Source organism: Colossoma macropomum, unplaced genomic scaffold (genome assembly GCF_904425465.1).
Source record: "Colossoma macropomum unplaced genomic scaffold, Colossoma_macropomum, whole genome shotgun sequence".
Taxonomy (NCBI): domain Eukaryota; kingdom Metazoa; phylum Chordata; class Actinopteri; order Characiformes; family Serrasalmidae; genus Colossoma; species Colossoma macropomum.
In genome coordinates this window covers 6,853,375-6,872,610 of record NW_023494787.1, presented here as the reverse complement: position 1 = coordinate 6,872,610, position 19,236 = coordinate 6,853,375, and the positions used below count along the sequence as shown (strand labels likewise).

The 19,236-nt window shown below is 40.3% G+C and overlaps 1 protein-coding gene across 1 annotated transcript in view; it reads right to left on the bottom strand.

Annotated features, from left to right (window-relative positions):
* The window catches only part of pard6gb (par-6 family cell polarity regulator gamma b), a 75,191-nt gene that overhangs the window by 39,528 nt on the left and 16,427 nt on the right, over positions 1–19,236 (bottom strand). The window contains exon 2 of the mRNA XM_036565986.1: positions 15,724–15,946. Coding sequence (XP_036421879.1) covers positions 15,724–15,946 — 223 coding nt within the window. The remainder of the gene's footprint in view (positions 1–15,723; positions 15,947–19,236) is intronic.

The following is a 19,236-nucleotide window of genomic DNA, read 5'->3' as shown; positions in this document are numbered from 1 at the left end:
AATTATTTCTGTTGTTTATTATTATTACTACTACCAAAAGAAGATTATGGATCTGCCGGTGCTCTCCACGGGCCAAAAATAACCTCAGTCCGAGACTGTACAGAGGCTGGACTGAGTGCATTTCCACTTGACAAAGCACGTGAGTTGTATAATCCTTTGATGTACTTACGTAAGAGGGGGAGGAGGATTTAGTGCATGAGCAAATATTATATGGAGCCAATGAGATCTAATTTTATTTCAAACTAGTGAGAGACTGCTGGGTACGGTAGGTTATTCCTAATTGCCTCCTGCTCTCTCAGCGTCTTTCAGCTTCTTTAAGGATTCAGGAGCAGGCTGGGATCTCCCAGCTGCCACAGTGCTGTCGTTGCTGATTTCCCAGCAGCCCCTAGGGCCTGTAGTTCGACCAGCCAGATGTGAGAATGGTTCTCTGTGGCTGGCTGATGTAGCCAACAAAAGCACAGGATCTTTTAAAAGCATTTATTATTATACAGATAGTTACGGAACTAAAATCTGATCAGCCAAGTCAAGTTCGAAGCAACTTCGATATGCATACATATGACTGCTCATATATAAACCGTATATAAGTAGTTTTTGATTGTTATGTTGCTCGGCAACCACAGGCTACTGTTAACAAACTACCCTGCTTGGGAAAAAAATACATTTATTATAATTAATTTTAAGGATAAATTGAATTGTTTATTGAATACTGGTGGATTTTTGCATATTCTATTTTGTTGTCATGTGTTTTTACTACAATTAAAAGGACAATTTTTCAAAGCTTTGACATAAAGCCATTCATAATAGAACTGTTCACAGTGGTGGTAGTTATTACATGAAACAGTTATGAATATGCTATTTGATGCCTGAGACGTTTTAAGATTTCGGCCTAAAACACCTTCTTTTAAATCCGTCCATGGGAAAAAGGTCCATGCAAGGCTCTGTAAGACACAACGGTCCCCAAAGAAACTTCTTTCATCAGACTTTTTAAAAACATTTCATCATCATCAACATTAATATAAAAGCTCAGAAGACTCGTGTTGGTTCACTGGTGGTTGTAGACAGTAATTAAAATGGCTATATTTGTGTTGTCATGGTGACCCCTGGTTCCTATCACCACCACTGTAAAGAAATCAGAGTCTGTAAGTTTCTCTACAATGAACCATTTCACATCAAACCACTCTGAATGACTTTGTTTACAACACACTGAATTATACAAAAAGTGTGAAAAATCGATGGAATTCCATAACAACACCCCTTAACTGTGGTAAAATCACTGTAACGCATTCAAGTATCTTATTGCTTCAGTACAGTACAAGCACAAGTGCTCTACATCAAATTTTTTATTGGCAGTGTACAGTGCAAACGTATCATCTTGGCAAGTGCAAGCAACTTAAAAACAGGCAAAACATCTAATATTTCTCATTATAATGTTATTATAAGAATATTTTTATCTTATTTAGCTCATATCATTCTAACCTCTTTGAAGTGATCTTATCAAGAGATATTCTGACTGCACGTGTTTTTTTTGTGAAACAAGGCTGTTTATCTGCCAGTGCAGAAAAGGTCACTGTACTTGATATAAGTACACAGTACAGCCCAAAAAAGAGGCTGAATACTCTTATTATCTTCTTACAAAAACATCACATGGACAAGGCAGGTATTAGATACACTGCCTACCTTCAGGATGCGTTCATGTTTTGCAACGTAAAAAGAAAAAAAAAAGGCGTACCTCAAAGAACCGAGACGTGTGTAAACGGTGAGACAGTGAGAAGCAGTGCGGTGCAGGACTCAGACACGTTTATAGCGGGTCACTGCCTGCTTTTGTTCCCCAAAAATAACAGACACGCTCAGAGGAGTGAAGAGAAGGCCCTGTGAAAACTCCAGTCAAACAGGATTTACTCACACTGGAGAGAAAAGCTGAGCTGCAGAGGAGATGTAACCTCGATACGAGGCTCTACGGCTTAAAATCACACAACAGACCCTGGAAGAACTGAGATGGAAGAGTGGCCAAACAGCACTGCCACGCATTGACAGATCAGATATGCATGTTATATGGAGCTGAAATCACCTTGCCAGGATAATATCAGCATGATTCTTCTTATTATTTCTTATTCTTAGATCTTTCTCGTTGACTCCCTGCTGCAGTTAGAGCTTATGGAGAACTGGTGAAGGTGGCTACTGTAAAAACAGTCAACAGTCAAATGGTGTTGTGTTATATGTTATAATCTCTCAGATCACAGCATGTTAAATACCTCTGCACCTTATTCCACAACCTCATGCTCAGAAATGAGTGCTGTGTCGGCGCTGCACTGTCCTGTCTGTTTACTGTGCCTAATGTCTGTTTTATTTATCGTATTTATTGTATTGTTTCTAGTTAAATTTTTGTTTGCACACTCACGTCTGCACGTTCGCACTTTGTACTGTCTGTTTTGTTCCTTGTTGCACCGTGTTGTTCCTGGAGGAACGTAATTTCACTCCACTGTGTATTTGTACATAGATGGAATGACAATAAAAGCCTCTTGACTGGACTGGACTTGACTTGGAGACAGGATCTCCCATGTAGGAGGAGACATTTTGTTAGGATAGTCTTGAGAAGATTTTGGCCTAAAACATATTTTTCAAATCCATCAACCGCAAAAACGTCCTTGCAGGTCGCTGTAAGACAACAGTCCCCCAAAGAAACGTATTTCTTCAGATTTTCCACATTTTACCATCTTCAACATTCCACATGAAACTCAGAAGACGTGTAGGTTCACTGGTGGTTTTGGATGGTAAATAAAATGTCTATGTTTGTGTTGTAGTCATGGTTCCTATCACCACCACTGTAAAAACATCCGAGTCTCTACCATCAACCATGTCACATCAAACCACTCTGAATGACTTTGTTTACAACATACAGAATTATGCCAAAAACATGAAAAATTGTTGGAATTCCATAACAACACCCCCAAACTTTAATAAATATTGTTGTTTATTTCATTGTTTTCATGTTTATTTTAATGTTTTTTACTATATTTAAGCTGCTTTAATTTTGTGTGATTTTATCTTCGTGAATATATTTATATTTTCATTTTTGTCTTTTAAAATCTTCTGTCTCTCTGTAAAGCAGTTTGAGCTACATGTATGAAAGACACAATACGAAAAAGTGGTGATGGTTGTTGGTGGTGATGGCTGTTTGTAGTGATGATGATGATTGGTGTTGGTGTTGGTGTTGATAGTGGTGGTGATTGTTGTTGGTAGTGATGGTTGTTTGTGTTGGTGGTGGAGATGTTTGTTGGTGGTGGTGGTGGTTGTTGGTGTTGTTGGTGATGGTTGTTGTTGGTGGTGACTTGTTGTTAGTGATGATTGCTGGTGTTGTTGGTGATGGTTGTTGGTGGTTGTTGGTGTTTGTTGTTAGTGATGGTTGTTGGTGGTGGTGTTGGTGATGGTTTTGTTGTTAGTGATGGTTGTTGGTGGTGTTAGTGATGGTTGTTGTTGGTGTTAGCGATGGTTGTTGTTGGTGTTAGTGATGGTTGTTGTTGGTGTGAAATGCAGGTGCAGGTACCTAACTAGCATTGCTGAGAGAGACAGGAAGAACTCTAAAGAGCAGGAGGAAGAACCACTGAGATGAACCAAGACTTAAAATGGAAAACTCCGTAAGATCTCAATTTATCTTCCTTGTGATGTGCCAAGACTCCAAAGGAGAAGCTCTGTAAGAGCATGCAGAGGAAGTGGAGGAAGAACCACTGAGAAAAATCAAGACTCGAAATGAGACACTGAATTGGAGGACGAGGAAGAACCAGTGAGAACCAAGTGTCAAAAGTTAACACTCTCTAAGAACACGACAAAGAACCACTGAGACGACCCAAAACTAAAAGGGGGGCTGTATAGTGATAGTGGAGTTATCTGTAGGTCTGCAGCGAAAGCAAGAACGTCCAGAGTCACTGATCGGGGTGGGGGGTGTGAGGGGCAGAGAGTAGCTGCGAGACAGAGGGAGCGACTCCCACACGCTTTCATTTCACTCCTCCACTCCCTTCCCCCTCCAGACCCTCTTCTCCCTGTTAAACAGAAACAGTCCGAGTGAAACTGTTTAAATGAGCTAATAAAACATGCCAGATACACCAAACAGCGCCTTGAAAAGCAATTTCCTGAAATTTACCAGCCTGAACTTGAGCTGTTGATTAAAAAGGCAAATTTAGAATGCAAAGATCAAACCACCCCCCCCCCCCGTCTCAAGAGATGCGGGGACGAATGCGCAGCCAGATTTCAAAAGCACCATGTTAATTTCTTGAGAATGACAGAAATGACCAAAACAGCTGCTCACTTCACTGACCGAGGCAGCATTCCCAGACTCAAAGCTGCTTTAACTTCTTACAGTGAATGATCCGGCTCTATTCAAGCCATGCCAAGCTTTGTTCTCTCAACAACAGATTTAGGATTTCCACTCTTAAATGTGGGCCAAAACACTGGATTAAAACAATCAAAAGGCTGAGGTGCACTGATTTACTCACGCTCTTCATGACAGAATGGGGCTGTGCAGCACTTTTCACACTCTTCCTCACTGGATCTAACCTGGGACTGATACGAAAGTACCTACACATTATCTTCAGCTGGGGCTGAACTGAAACGGCGGGCGCTAAATCGCCTGCATTGTCCCTAAACATTACTCTGAGGCCTGAAATCATAGGTTAGGGTGTTCTGTCTGTAATCTGAGCTCACGGTTTCCCAGGCATGACCACAGAGGAGTCAGACAAAACAACAGACCGTCGTAACAGACGTACTAAGATGACTTCTTGGCCCTCATCATTGCACGTTTGTTTCAACTTTAGCCTCCTTTACTTCCTGCAATAACACACTGCTTTGTTTAAAGGTTGGTCTGAGCAGGTGACAGCACTGTCTGAGATTCTGAGAATCACCAGCTATGAACATGTCCATAGTGTGCATGATCTGCCTTCATATGCAGATCTTTATCACCTTAAATTACCTCTCAGTTCTATTTATTCGGCGTGCGCTGACCATAGTGGTGGGCAAAAATCGTGAGAGACAGTTTCACAACACATGATACATATAATGGTATCACATCTATAGTGTCACATTTAAATGCTGCTGCTACTCCTAGTTATGTTGATACTCATCGTGCTTCTAGACTACCTCATACCACTCAGTGCCTGCCATCATGTAAATACAATTAATCTGTCTTATACGCCATGTAAATATGCAAATAGATGTACCTTTATATCTTATACTTTATACTTATACTTTAACTTATGTCTGTTTTTCATTCTACATAGTATATGTAAGTTTATGTGCAATTATATGTCTTGCTACTGAAACACTACAATTTCCCTTCAGGATCAATAAAGTTCTTTTCTTTTCTTCTCTTTTCTGTTGTTTTCTTTTCTTTCAAGATCTCTGGGTACAATGACTTTTATTCAACATTTCACACTGCACTAAATCCAGTTAAACAGGACTAATTATGTTATTATTATGAAACATGCAGTTTTTCAGTCTTTAAGCACCGACGATATTTACAACATACTCAGAAAAGTCAGAAAAGAATTGTGTATCCTAATAATAAAATGTATCACGAAGATGATAGAATATCATCATATTGCCCACCTCTAACTGACGATTAAGGCAGACAGTGGATTTTTACACTGCAAAAAATTATATCTTAGCAAGTTTGAATATGATAAGATTCAACTCTTTTTAATTTTTTGTTTACGTTTTAAGTCATTTAAAGATAAAAAAAAAAGAGATAAAAACTGAAAACAGAATGATCAAAATGAGTGATTTTAAGGCAGAAAGGTTCATCAGCAGTGAAAAATGTGAAGTACATCAACACAGCTACTACTGTAAGTGTATCTACTTAAAGTGTATTATTTTAGGACAATCATGTAGACTCTCACTAGTTGAAATGACAGACAATCCCTAAATAAGGAATATTTCATGTTGCCTAGGTTTAACACACACACACACACACACACACACACACACATATACATATACATATACACACACACACATACACATATATATATATATATATATATATATATATATATATATATATATATATATATATATATATATATATATATATATATATATATAAGTTTGGAAAGTAAGAAGCAACAAAGACTATAATGTCCAAAGTACATGAGCATAAGCTGCAGGCTAAATTAATGCATTGATACGAAAAGCACAAGCTAGTATATAGGGCTAACACAGGCATGGACATATGTACTTGGCCAGCTCATATTATGTATGTCATAAAATGCAGTACAAATCAATCTGGGTAGAATTAGAACTCTATAGAATCAAGACATTTTAAACATACAGTTGTACATAAAAAGACAATCCTGGACAAACCTCTTTTTCTGCTCATTTTAGTGCACAATTTCTATGTATTTGCTGAGTTTAACATATTGGGGAAAAAAAATAAACCACATAAAATGTGCCATAACATTTGCACAGGTGGTATTTTATGTTTTACCCCCCCCCAGTATATTAAATTCAGCACATAAATATTAACTGTGCCTTAAAATGTGCAGAAGTGTGTTCTCTGGATGTGCTAACATATTAACAACAGAAAAATCAACAAAACGTTTGATTACCACTGTATAGAACAAAGAAAGTCCAATCGAATCGTGAGCTCAGATCATGTGCAGCGCTGCACGCTTCTACTAAGAATGCATGCAAAGTACCAAACTCTGAAAAATGCCATCCTGCTTTGAATTCACACTGACTAATTTGCATCACTCTATTTAGATCTCTTTGTCTGCACATTATTCGAGTTCTAATTTCAAAATGCAACCTGATAAACAGGTGGTGACGTGAGCGGCTGCAGTGTTGCGTGTGGGTGAGGCGGTTACGGATGGTCTCAGGGACGTGAAGAGCAGCGGGCAGTAACAGATCACACAGATAAAGCTGTGGAACTGTTTGCTGAAGGGCCTGTGCAAACGTGAGCGGGTAGGAGTACTCAAACACGGGCACAACCGAGTCCCGCATGGCAGAGTGACCTCATTCTCACAGAAAACTCTCCCACATCTCCATGTGTCCCATTTAAGGCCAACAGGCAGAAATATAACATCATGATAAATGGAACAGATAAAACGAACAGCAAGAACAGTGGAGCCACAAAGCGAATTAGGACCGATTCTGACTTCTTTACACCCAAATTGGCCAATGGCCGATTATGTGGCTGATTTTTATCATCTTTTTTGTAACCCGACGCTCACACTGTGTGGGCTAAATGAACACATGAAGGGCGCCAACACATTTACAGCCAAAGTCACAATATAAACATCATTATTTGCTCTTTTAATGGACCACACTGGCCTTTTAAATAATACAGTTATAATACAGCAATATTTTTGTGCAGGTGTAGCAGCACTCAGATACAATGCAAGTGCACTTACACCTGAATGCAAAAGTTTGGGCGACCCTGGTCAAATGACGTTTTGTGATTTTCTAAGTGAAAATAAGGCCGAATCCCATTTCACCCCTCGCCCCTACCACTTAGCCCTTAGCCCTCTGTTTTGCGCGTTCATGTCTAGGGGTAGGGTGTCCCAAGTTTTGTTGAGATAGAGGGGGAGGGCGAAGTGTTGGGGCTACATGGCCCTCCAAACGAAGGTTTTTCAGAGTCACACGACGATGGCTGGGCGAGCAACCAAAAAACCCCACAAATGTAAGAATTTTCTGTTAAAACTTATGATAAACCATTTTATTATATTAGTTAAATGTTGTTTCAATGCATTATGGTCGCTTTCTTCATAACAAGCATAAAAAAACGCTAATAGCATGGTAATGTCTCAGTAGCTAGTTGGCTAAATTTCCCGTTCCACCTTAAACAGTCCAGCAGTATTGATGCCTGAAGCACCAGAATGTAACTGCTGCACCATTTAAGGTGGGACGGGAAAATTCAAACAAGAAGCTGACGATTATCTGACTTCAGCTTCACATCACCAAAGAATTGGGGGTGGGCGATAATAAATAATTGCCCCCCCCCTTTGAAGGCATATGATGCCCTAAATGTAACTAAAGCCCAGCAGTGAGGAGCTGAACTTTACCCTCCTCTGCTGTCACTGCAGACTGGCAGGGTCGCCTACAGAGCAGCGCTAGTAGCTGTTAATGAAGTAATGCTCTTTTTATTTGAGGGTCTCATTGCATAGGGAAGATTTCAACCACTACCCCTTTTAACTCAGTTCCAAGGGGCAAAGTGACACTCGGAAACAAGGGGTAGGGATAAAAATGAGGAATGGGATTGGGCTTAAGTTTCACTTCTCTAGAGAGAAACCTTTTTTGACATTTAACTGCAGACATTTTGACATTTAACTGCAAAATTTGCTCAGTTCAATGTACCAAAAAACAAAACAAAACAGAAAAAACACAACATAAAATGTCACAACTTTTACACAACACATTTTATGTTTTTTTTTTGCCAAGTTCAGTAATTGTGCATTAAATGTGCAGAAGTGTGTTCTCTGTGGAGCAGTGGTCACCAAGCCTGGTCCTGGAGATCTACCTTCCTGGAGAGTCTGGTGCCAACCACCATCTGCCACACCTGCTCCAGCTGATTACCTTCCCAGAACTCCCTGATTGGCTGAACTGGATGCTTTAGTGTTACATGAGGAGTTTGAGAGGAAGCAGGATGTTGGATGCAGGTTGGAACTAAACTCTGCAGGAACGTATATGTCCAGGAGGGTTGTGGCCATTGCTGTAACTTATTTTCACTTTGAAGGTCAACAAAACATGTCACTTGACCAGGGGTGCTCCAACTTTTGCATACGACTGTACCTGCTGCACGTTATTTACCTTGTACAGCTGCAACACAGATCAGCCAAAATCAAAATAATGAATTAACCAGTTGCTAATTGAGCATTTTCAGCAAAAAGCTGGCGATTTTGAATGTGCATCCCAAAAATAAAGCAAGATAATCACATGACATTTCGCCCAAATGCAGAATCTCTGATGTATAATCAGGTAATTTTCATTAAACTAACTAGGGAGGCACAATAATATCGGAATCATATTGATATCAGCAGATAACTGTGATAACAAAAAAAAAGATTATTTCAGCATCTGTGCTGTCTCCTCCTTCATTCAGCTTCATTCAGACTGACTGCCACTGCTCAGACTAACTGTGCAAAGGCACGAGACACATGTTCTCAGTCAGCTCACAGCCTAATTTGAGCTCCAACACGGAGCACATGTTCATTTTTCAAACATAAACAATGTCAGCAAAAATCAGAAGCATATTCTGCATACAAATATATTTCGAAAAATCAAAGATCAACTTGTTTCAAAGACAAAAACGTCCAGCTGTTTTAAACAGAACTCAACATCAGTCAATAAAATGGCATAAACAGAACCCAAACTAGCTGTACAGTGACAGAGGGGGAAAAACCTCAGTGTTCTATCAGTCTGTCAGTCAAACTCTTTATGTCATACAATTTCCATATCACACAATAACAAAATACACACTGCACACAATATAACACATGATTATAATATGAATATATAAACAAAACAACACATTGGTATTTTGATGCGTGTTATAAATCAAATAAATAAATAAATACAATTTTAAATAGTGTAAAAATGGTGTGTTATTGTCTGTGTTCCACTAATGTGTGAACCGTTCCTTTACCATATTTGAACTCCACTCATTTTTGATTTCTTGAATAATTCCTGAAGAATCAGAATCACACTGACTCACTCTGAGGTCAGAGATGCACACCAACCTCATGCATGGCTGACCTTCCTTTATCCTTACAGGAACACCGTGGTGGAAAAATCAGACTCTGCAGGCCACCCTGACCCTGATTAGTCATTACCCACAGTGCTCTGAGGTGCTTTCCTGCCCCCATCCCATCACAGGCCAGTACAGGTGCACTTCAAGGGACTTTTTCCCACACTGCTTTGCAGTGGAAGTCCCCTGACAGAGGGGCTCTGTGGGGCATGTCTGAGTCTGCCTCAGATTCTAAAACTGCTCTGGATCCCCAGCATTAGGCCACCGTGACTCAGAGTCTGCTGGAGAAAGCCCTTCCTCACAGCGCTGGATACTGCCTGGGGAAAGGAAATTGAGACAGGCTGCTTCAGGGACCCTTTGGGTTTTATTGTCTCATCTTAGGTAAATAAAGGAAGCCCTGCTACCGAGGCAAAGGAGGAAGACTTAGAGAAATAAGAGGACAGGAAGAAAGAAGACCAGTGCTTCAGTTAAGCCTGCCACAGTCTGCTGAATGGGCACCTAAGCGCACTGTTTAAAACCATATATCTTGGCAATAAGTGTGCATATATCATTATAATGGATGCAAATAAACAATTTCTTATTTCAAAAAAGTAGTTGGTAAATTGTGAGCTAGTTTGGAGAACAAAGTTTGGTTCCAGATTTCGCCTGAACATCTCCAGCCATCACATGGACTTGTTCAATTCCAATACCAGCACACTTGATTTAACATAATGAAGTATTGATTAGGCAAACCAGATGTTGGAAGACAGCTATAAGTAAGCTGTAAGTGTGAGGAGAGATTCGGGAATACTTAAAAGAACACATTGACATACTTAAAACCACTACTTAGGCCCAGTCCCATTTTCTTATTTTTACTCCTACCCCTTGTTTTTGAGTGTCTCCTTGCTCGTTGGAACTGAGTTACAAGGGGTAGTGGTTGAAATCTTCCCCTGTGAATTGAGACCCTCAAATAAAAAGAGCATTACTTCATTAACAGCTACTAGCGCTGCTCTGTCGGCGACCCGGCCAGTCTGCAGTGACAGCAGAGGAGGGTAAAGTTCAGCTCCTCACTGCTGGGCTTCAAAGAGGGGGGGGCAATTGTTTATTATCACTCACCCCTAATTCTTTGGTGACGTGAAGCTGAATTCAGCTATTTGCCAGCTTCTTGTTTGAATCTTCCCATTCCACCTTAAACGGTGCAGTAGTTGTCATGCCCGAGGCGCCAGAATGTAACTGCTGTTTAAGGTGGAACAGGAAAAATCAGCACTACTAGTGATTTTTAATGCTTGTTACGAAGAAAACGACCATAATACATTGAAACGACATTAAACTAAGATAATAAAATGGTTATCGGAATTTTTAACAGAGAAAATTCTCACTTTTGTGGGTTTCTTTGGTCTCTTGCTCAGCCATTTTGCCAGGTTCTCTTTTTTTTCACTCTCTTTCTGTTTAGAGTGTGTCTCTGAAAAACCTCCCTTTGGAGGGCCATGTAGCCCCAACACTTCGCCCTCCCCCTCTATCTCAACAAAAATCGGGACACCCAACCCCTAGAGGTGAACACGTAAAACAGAGGGGCAGGGCTCAGTGGTGGGGGGGAGTGGTGAAATGGGACTGGGCCTTACTGCTCTACTATTATTTATATTTATTCTAATATTAGTGGTCAGGTGCCTAAAATGTTGCACAGTACTACATATGGTACACATAACATATAAGTATTGCACTTTTGCATGACCCCATGACCACAGTGTATAAAATAAGGCTTAATTATAGCTCAGGTTTTATTATTTTTTTGCCTAATGACAAAGTTGGTGAACTGCCTGTAGATGAGTTGACCAATCAGAAGCAACCAAACACTCATATGATGTGTACACGACGACGCAACCACAAATACACTACGTTCAGCGTTCAAGCCTGGAGCTAGAAAAAGTGGATATCGTTGCTGTCCAAAGAAAAATGAGCACCTTCAAAATGGTCACCTTACAGGAGACGGCAAGGACGTTCCTTACTTTTAACGTAGGTTAATGTAAAGAGATTTTAGTCCAAGCTATTTTGAAACATTTCTATTGGTCCATCATGAAATTTTCACAGCTGCAGAGCTCAAATTATGCAGCAAACTAAATATTGCAAAAAAATGAGATACTTGGGTTTTTTGGACACGGACAATATGCTGGTCAACGATACAATTATATTATATTATATTATATTATATCATATTATATTATATTAATAATAGTTTAAATCACAGTCACATTACTGGTCTGAACAAATCACTACTAGACATTCCCCTCAAACTGTTCAGCCCTACAATAAAAGCAAGTGGCTGTCTGTGTGTGGGTGGGCGTGCGGGTGGGCGTGCATGTCGGGAACGCCAAGTAGCTGGAATGCAGGTTCTATTTGGTACCACGTAGCTCTGCCTCACTCTCTGCTTACTCACGCTTGTGTTTGGAGCTGGACTGAGCATGAGAACGCTCCTCATTGTACCGCGCTCACAATGGAGACCGCCAGAGCTGAATGGCATTCTGAGCTATGAGAAACGTCCCTCATTAGCACGACAATACAAACCCCGCTGACCACTCAGACCTCAAGCTTGTGCAGTCACGAGAAAACACGGTTTACGTAACTCAAGACCGGGGGAACGAGGGTCCGGCGTGAGCAGCATTCCATCATTCTGTCTCACTCTGCGGAGGGTGGACGCTACACTGTGTTTATTTATCATTGTTAAATTTGTCACTGAAGTCGACACATGATCTAATTAGCATATTTTTAAGGCCACTCATTATCAGTCCCATTTAGTCTGAATGTTGTATATGACTTATATAAGTTAATACAATTAAATCACTGAGTCATCTGAACTTTTCACAGCCTAAACCACTACAGTCTCAATCTGGATGGAATTCCTCAAGTTTACAAAGTGTTGACAAAAACAGTTCAGTGAAAAACATCATTTACATTATTTCCCATATGTTAATAAAAAGTATTGGAACCCTTTAAACCACCAATTAGCTTGGGGCTAACTGCATCTCAAATAGACTTGCTTGGGTTTTCTGACAAACTGTCATCTATAACAACAAACAAAAGTATGTCACATAGCTATAAACAGTAGTTCCACTCATAATGAAGTCTCAGCTTTGTCTATGTTTATAGACAACATGCATAGAACCATTTCTTTAACTTGTAAATGAGTAAGTAATGTAAATGCAAACACAACCTTGAATTTATAACATTAGAGCGAGAAAAGCCTCAGACCACTAGTGAAAATACATCTATTTTGCATTCTTTTCTAACTTAGTACAACATGTTACATTACAAATTATATTATCAGCACAATTTGAGTGAAACATCAAATATTTGAATTATTTATATCACCAACAGTGACAAAAATCTCTGATGAGTAGATCAAATCCACCTCAGAGGCCTCGGAATACAAGTTTCAATGGAAGGAATAAGATTAAAATCAAATAAAAATCTGACCTTTTTGTACGAAGGCCTCAGCATGGTCAGTGATATAAATTTGCTTAAATTTGAATAGTGACCTAGAAATTCTGACCTAGAAATCAAGCTTCTTTTAAATGCTGAACGAAAGTGGGTGTGACTTACAGTGGGGCCCAAATGTCTGAGACCACACTGATCTGGGATTGCTTTCATTTAATCCTAAATAAACCACAAAACATTTTAAATTTCAGTTTAAATTCTAAGATGTTTTGTTGTTTATTTCGAGGATTAAATGAAAGCAATCCCAGATCAATGTGGTCTCAGACATTTGGGCCCCACTGTAAGTCACACCCACTTTCGTTTAGCATTTAAAAGAAGCTTAATTAAGGAAGTTTCGTTCAGTAAATCGGTACTGAAAGCAAAGTATCGCTTTTGGTATCAATAACATTGAAGGACTCTCAGCCCAAATCCTGAAACTAAATACTGCAGCTCCACTCAGCACTAATATGCAGAGTGACGGTGGAGCTGAGGTGTGAGACAATGGTGCGTATCGGTCAGTGAGACCGTTAACGTTTGGAGGAGCAGCAGAGTCTCTCCACAGGAAACACAGTGAACCCACCAGCCTTTCCTACAGGAAGTCACCTCCAGACCTGACAGGCTCTCCCTCGTCTTTCTCCCTCACTCAAACACATCCTCTCTCTCTGGTGAACGCTGAGTAAGGCCCACATCTGGCCCACTGGAGGGAAAATGTGACAGTGGCAGTAACACATAATAGCTGCACACAAGGGCCGCAGTGAGGACTGCGTAGAAAAACCGCGGCTCCAAATCCTAAAGGTTCAATCACATGACCATGTTTACCCTGTATTTTGTCTGACCGCAGGATGAGCGAGAGAATCAGAGGAGCTGAATGTAAAAGGATTTCACCATGTACTCTGCTCCGCATGCACTTTAGGAGTCCAAAACTCTTTAACCCCTCAACGGATCCCGGAGGAGCCGGCTTGTCTCTGCTCAGATATCTAGAACTAACGACTGACCAGCAGTGAAAGAAGAGCAGGTATAACAGCGAGAAACAATCCTGCAGCACAAATAAAACAGTTTGCAACAAATGTTCAGAGAAGAAAATGCACTAAAATGGTCAATAGCATTAATCTAATCAGTCATTTGCAAGTTCATCATTCACTGGCCATTCAAAGTGTGCCAAAATGTAATAAAAGCACTTGTAGTAGACCTTGAAATATTACATGAACACTTGAAATATCCATTATTTAGGAGGCAGGCCTTTTAAACCTACCTACTTACTTGATCTAGACACCTGGCATCTTTTCTTTGCTGCAAGTTCATTCATTCTTGGGATCAATTTCTGAGCTGCTAAGTGTTTATACTGGTTGAGCTGCAGCTGAAACGCAGCTAGTGTGTTTGATGATAGGACTGGTGAGGTAGAATTGAGGTGTAACCGCTGTCCCATAGATTGTTGTTGGGACAGGAGAGTTGGAGCACATTACGGTGCAGCGCATTGTGAAACAGGCTAATATAAACAGAACAGAATTAATATTCTTCTGTTAATAACATTAACGGAAATTAAAGTCCTTTGAATTTTGAGAGAGAGCAGAGAAGGGAGGAGTGTCATTGGTGTTTCTCTTTAACTCTAATGCTAGCTTTCTGATAGTCTAAGCCCCTAACACACGGCCCACAGGCCACATCAGGCCCCTGACACGATCCTATCTGGCCCATAGGCCTTGTGTTTGACGTGCAGGCTTAGGCTATAAGAAAGGCAGCATTAGAGTCTTAAAGAGAAACACCAATGACACTCCTCCCTTCTCTGCTCTCTCTCAAAATTCTGGGTTAGCAGCCGCTTGTCATGATGTAATCATGGCCAGGCTAACCACAGAAAGACACTGAACAACCGCAGTGTTAGACAGGCTAGAATTAGCTTTAGCCAAGTTACCAAAAGCATGGTAAACAGCAGCTAACGAGCTAGGTGGCTAGCTATGCTATCTACAAATCACTTGCTCAAAAAATAAATAAACAAATAAATAAAATTTGATACATACATACACACACACACACACACACACATATATGTATATATATATATATATATATATATATATATATATATATATATATATATATATATATATACACACACACAGAGTCTGTTTATCTTAAATACTCTATATTGACTGCCTTTCTCAGTCTAAATTAAAGTCACTTGCCTACCATTGATTTCCGTGAGCTGGTTCTTTAATTTAATTTAATGCAATAATTGAAAAATGCTGAGTTATAAAATTGAGCGGAGGGAGCTGCGAAATGCAAAATTAATGCACCTTCATTACAAACATTGATTTCAAACTTCTGGATGCTGTGCATCACGCCATGGTCAGCGTGGCCCAAAGTCTTACGCTCTCTGTAAAATATAGAATCCTATGTAGTTTTTTTTATTTAAAAACAAAAGTTAAATTTTTAGTCGGTGTCTGTTTCGGCCACAAAAAGTTATCAGTTATCGTTACTGGCCCAGAAATTCTGCATTGATAAATTCTTACCAAGTACAGCAAGAGAGAGACGGGGAGAGCACGTACCTTGTCTTTGGATGAAGATTCGCAGCAGCGGGTGTGCAGTGGACACGGCCTTGCTGAAGTTTTCGTCGTTGTTGATGGGCAGCAGGTCTCCGTGGACGTCCGCATATCCGATCATCACCTCCATGTTAGCGATGCGGTGGATGTGCATGATCAGCTTGAAGAATTCCTCAAACTTACCCGGTTTGGCGCGGTTCACGGAGAACCTGCGGAACTCTGCCCCATACTGCAGAACAAAGAAAAGAAATGGAGCGAAAATTTAGAGCCGACAAGAAAATCGACAATTTAAGGCATCTGGTTGATTTAGCAGGTTATCCACAAGCAGTACGTGTTAAACAGCGCACAACAAAGGAAGCGGAGTTCCCAAAGCCTACGTTACCAAATATACAGCACTGTGCAAAAGTCAGAGACCTTTCATTTATTTAATTTCCAGTCCAAACGGCTAGTAAGTAGAAGTTAATCATTTTCAGGAGACGTTCCTGAAGAGACTTGATATAAACCACAGATGTTTCCAAAACTGGAGTTCACAAAATGATTAAAAGCTACAGAGAAAATGTGACTCCTAACAACCACCTGGAAGACCTGGTAGACCCCAAACCTGCCCCCATCAGATAAACAGCACTTAAAGCTTTCATCTTTGAGAGAGAGGAGAAAATCAAGCTGCTTCAGATCTGAAAACATCCACAGGTGTTTCTGTCCATCCTTCCACTGTGAGAAGACGACTCAGCGCTACAAAGAAGAAGGTGCTGGTGTTCTCAGCAGAATGGACTGACCATCCCCGAGTCCAGACCTCAACATCACTGAATGCGTTTGGGGTTATTTGAATTGTGAGAAGCAGAAAAAGCAAAACCAACTTCTAAGACTGAACTTTGGAGGTGTATCTGCAGATTTCTTTGAGGAACTGAAAGTGAGTCTCCTGAAAAAATATGGAAGCTGTAATAAAGGTAAAGAGTGGACACTGAGCTCGATCCCCGGTGATGCTACAGCCGTCCGTGGCCGGGTGTCCAAGTCAGCACAACTGGCCTCGCTCACTCTCCCCTCTCCCCCCATCACTCAGTGCAATGCTAGTCAGTGCAAGCATCTGTTAGCTGACATAACAGGCGGTTGGCGCTTTCCTCCAAGCGATCCAAAGATGTTGCGTTAGCGGCAGGTCGAAAAGATGCGGTGGTGCTTCACAGGTCTCAGAGGAAGCCTGTGCTGGCCTTCGCCCTCCTAGCGCCGGTGGTATCATGTGACTGGGGGAGTCCTAACTAGTAGGTGGAATTGGACACGACTAAATCGGGGAGAAAACTGGGGGAAAATCCAAAAAGAAAAAAATACATATATTTAGCTGTTGAGTTTGCTGAGTTCTTCTTCACTCTGTTAATTAAGAAAAGTAACGAATGTAATAAACCTGTTCTCAGTAACATCGAGACAAATGAAACTATCTAAACTATCTAAGGCACAAAGTTCTACAATCCTGTGTTTTTTACTACTACTATAATTTCTTACTCTATTTTGGTGATTAAATGACTTTTAGACTAAAGCCAGCTTTCTAGCAGACCAAAACAACCTTAGTCAGGGACAGTCTAATCTGTTTTTATTAGTACACAAGTGGGTGGGACCTGCAGATTTGTACCAAATTTAGCTCTAAATAAGTTCACAGAACATCATCTCTTCCTGTACAATGAAGCCATTCAAGCTTTTCCGAACATATGGAGTGAGTTATTACCGCAAAGTGGAGACAGAGAAAAAGGTCTAGTTCCATTTAATGGAAGTGGGAAGTATTGTTTAAAATCTTTATGGGTGGAAAAGTCAGGGTGAGTTCAGATTGATGCCTTTCACTCTATTCCCAACAACAGCTGGAAACTAGACACAATATCTCCGCGGTACGTGGCAAACCCAACTCCAGGACTTTAGCAGCCTGGCCATGAGACGTCTTAACCAAAACAAATGTTTTTATTTTCTTTCTGGTCTACGGTTCATCTATTTTCTCTTTAAACACCGCAGGCCCAGGACTATCTGCTCTCACACACAGCAGAAAGCCTGCTTTTCAGGGTTTTCATAAACTTGATGGCTCTGCTGTTTGAAATAAGGAAACAGAGGAAAAGGAGGCTGGGACACAATGGAACAATGCAGCTGGATCTGCAGACGCAGCAAAAAAGTTCGAGAAATGACAACAACCGCAGAGCAGCGGGACATCATGCCCTGAGCTTTCTGTCCTCTGAAGAGCAGATGCTCGGTACAGGTGGACAGGTCAGAAAGCCAGAGGCCTGTTTCACAAAGCAAGTTCAACTTAGACAGAGTTAATGACTCTGGGCCTCGTTTCACCAACCGTCCTTAAGAAGAAAATTCTTCTTAAAACTCACGTACGCAGTTTTCACGAAGATTCTGACATCACCAATGTTTTCTTACTTAAGATAAGAACAGAATCTACATACTCAAGAGCACACAGGAGTGAACAGTCCTGCGCTTTAAGAACACGGCATGAATCTGACGTAGACTTTTCTTAGAACCATCTCAAGAACACATTTAAGAAAAAACTTAGGAAGATTTTGGTGAATGAGGACCAATATTTCAGCATCGCAAAAGAAATGAAACCGAGGTTTACACATTTCACCATGCCGGTTAACAACCTGGGGCCGGATTCACGAAGAAAAGAAAATCTTCTTAAATGTGTTTTTTCTTCACTTCATTCTGAAGAAAAAAAGTTACGAAAAAATGTTATTCTTCAAAAAATTTCTTAAGAATTGTCTTATTTCCTTTCCTTAACAATATTCTTAGGAATAGTTCTAAGAACAAGTCGGATTCTTGAAAATATTATGTTCTTAAATGTGTTTTTAACCTTATGACAGCCTCACACTCGTCTTAGGCTGTAAGTGTTGAGAAGGTGAGCATCTAAACGTATCGCTTTATCTACTCCTGCCTGTCCTCGTCGCTTGCTTTCCGCCGTCGACCCACAATTATTGTATTTTCCAAGGAGGATTTTCTCCTGTTGGCTGTTTTTTCCACCATCACCTCCAGATTTTGTTTGCTATTTTTTTTAAACACTTGGTTTGATGTTTTTCCCCCATTTTGCTCCTCTGAGTGGATTAAACTAAATAACCTAAATAACAGTTCATACAAATTCAAATCGTATCTCACGTCATTTATGGTATGTGGTCAAATGCAACGTTGCCTACATAAGAAAACAATGAAGATTTCCTTAAGAAAATAATTAAGACTATCTTAAGAGAATATTTGAGAAATTTGAGAAAGCTTTTTGGAGAACTGCATTTAAGCACATTCCTAGGAACCTTTGCAGGTCCTTCTTAAGAAAGTTTTCATGACTCCGGCCTCTGCCTCGTGAGACCCTGCGTGAGGAAAACCTGCTTTGTCACTGTAAACTTAGTCGACTTATTGCCTCGAAAAAACTAAATAAACTCACTTAACAGGTTCAAGCTTAAATAAATGTACATGTGCGTTACAGATACTTTCTAGTTTTCACTGATCCACACTTCTGCAGGTTAACTCAGCCCAATAAAATATAAATGGTTT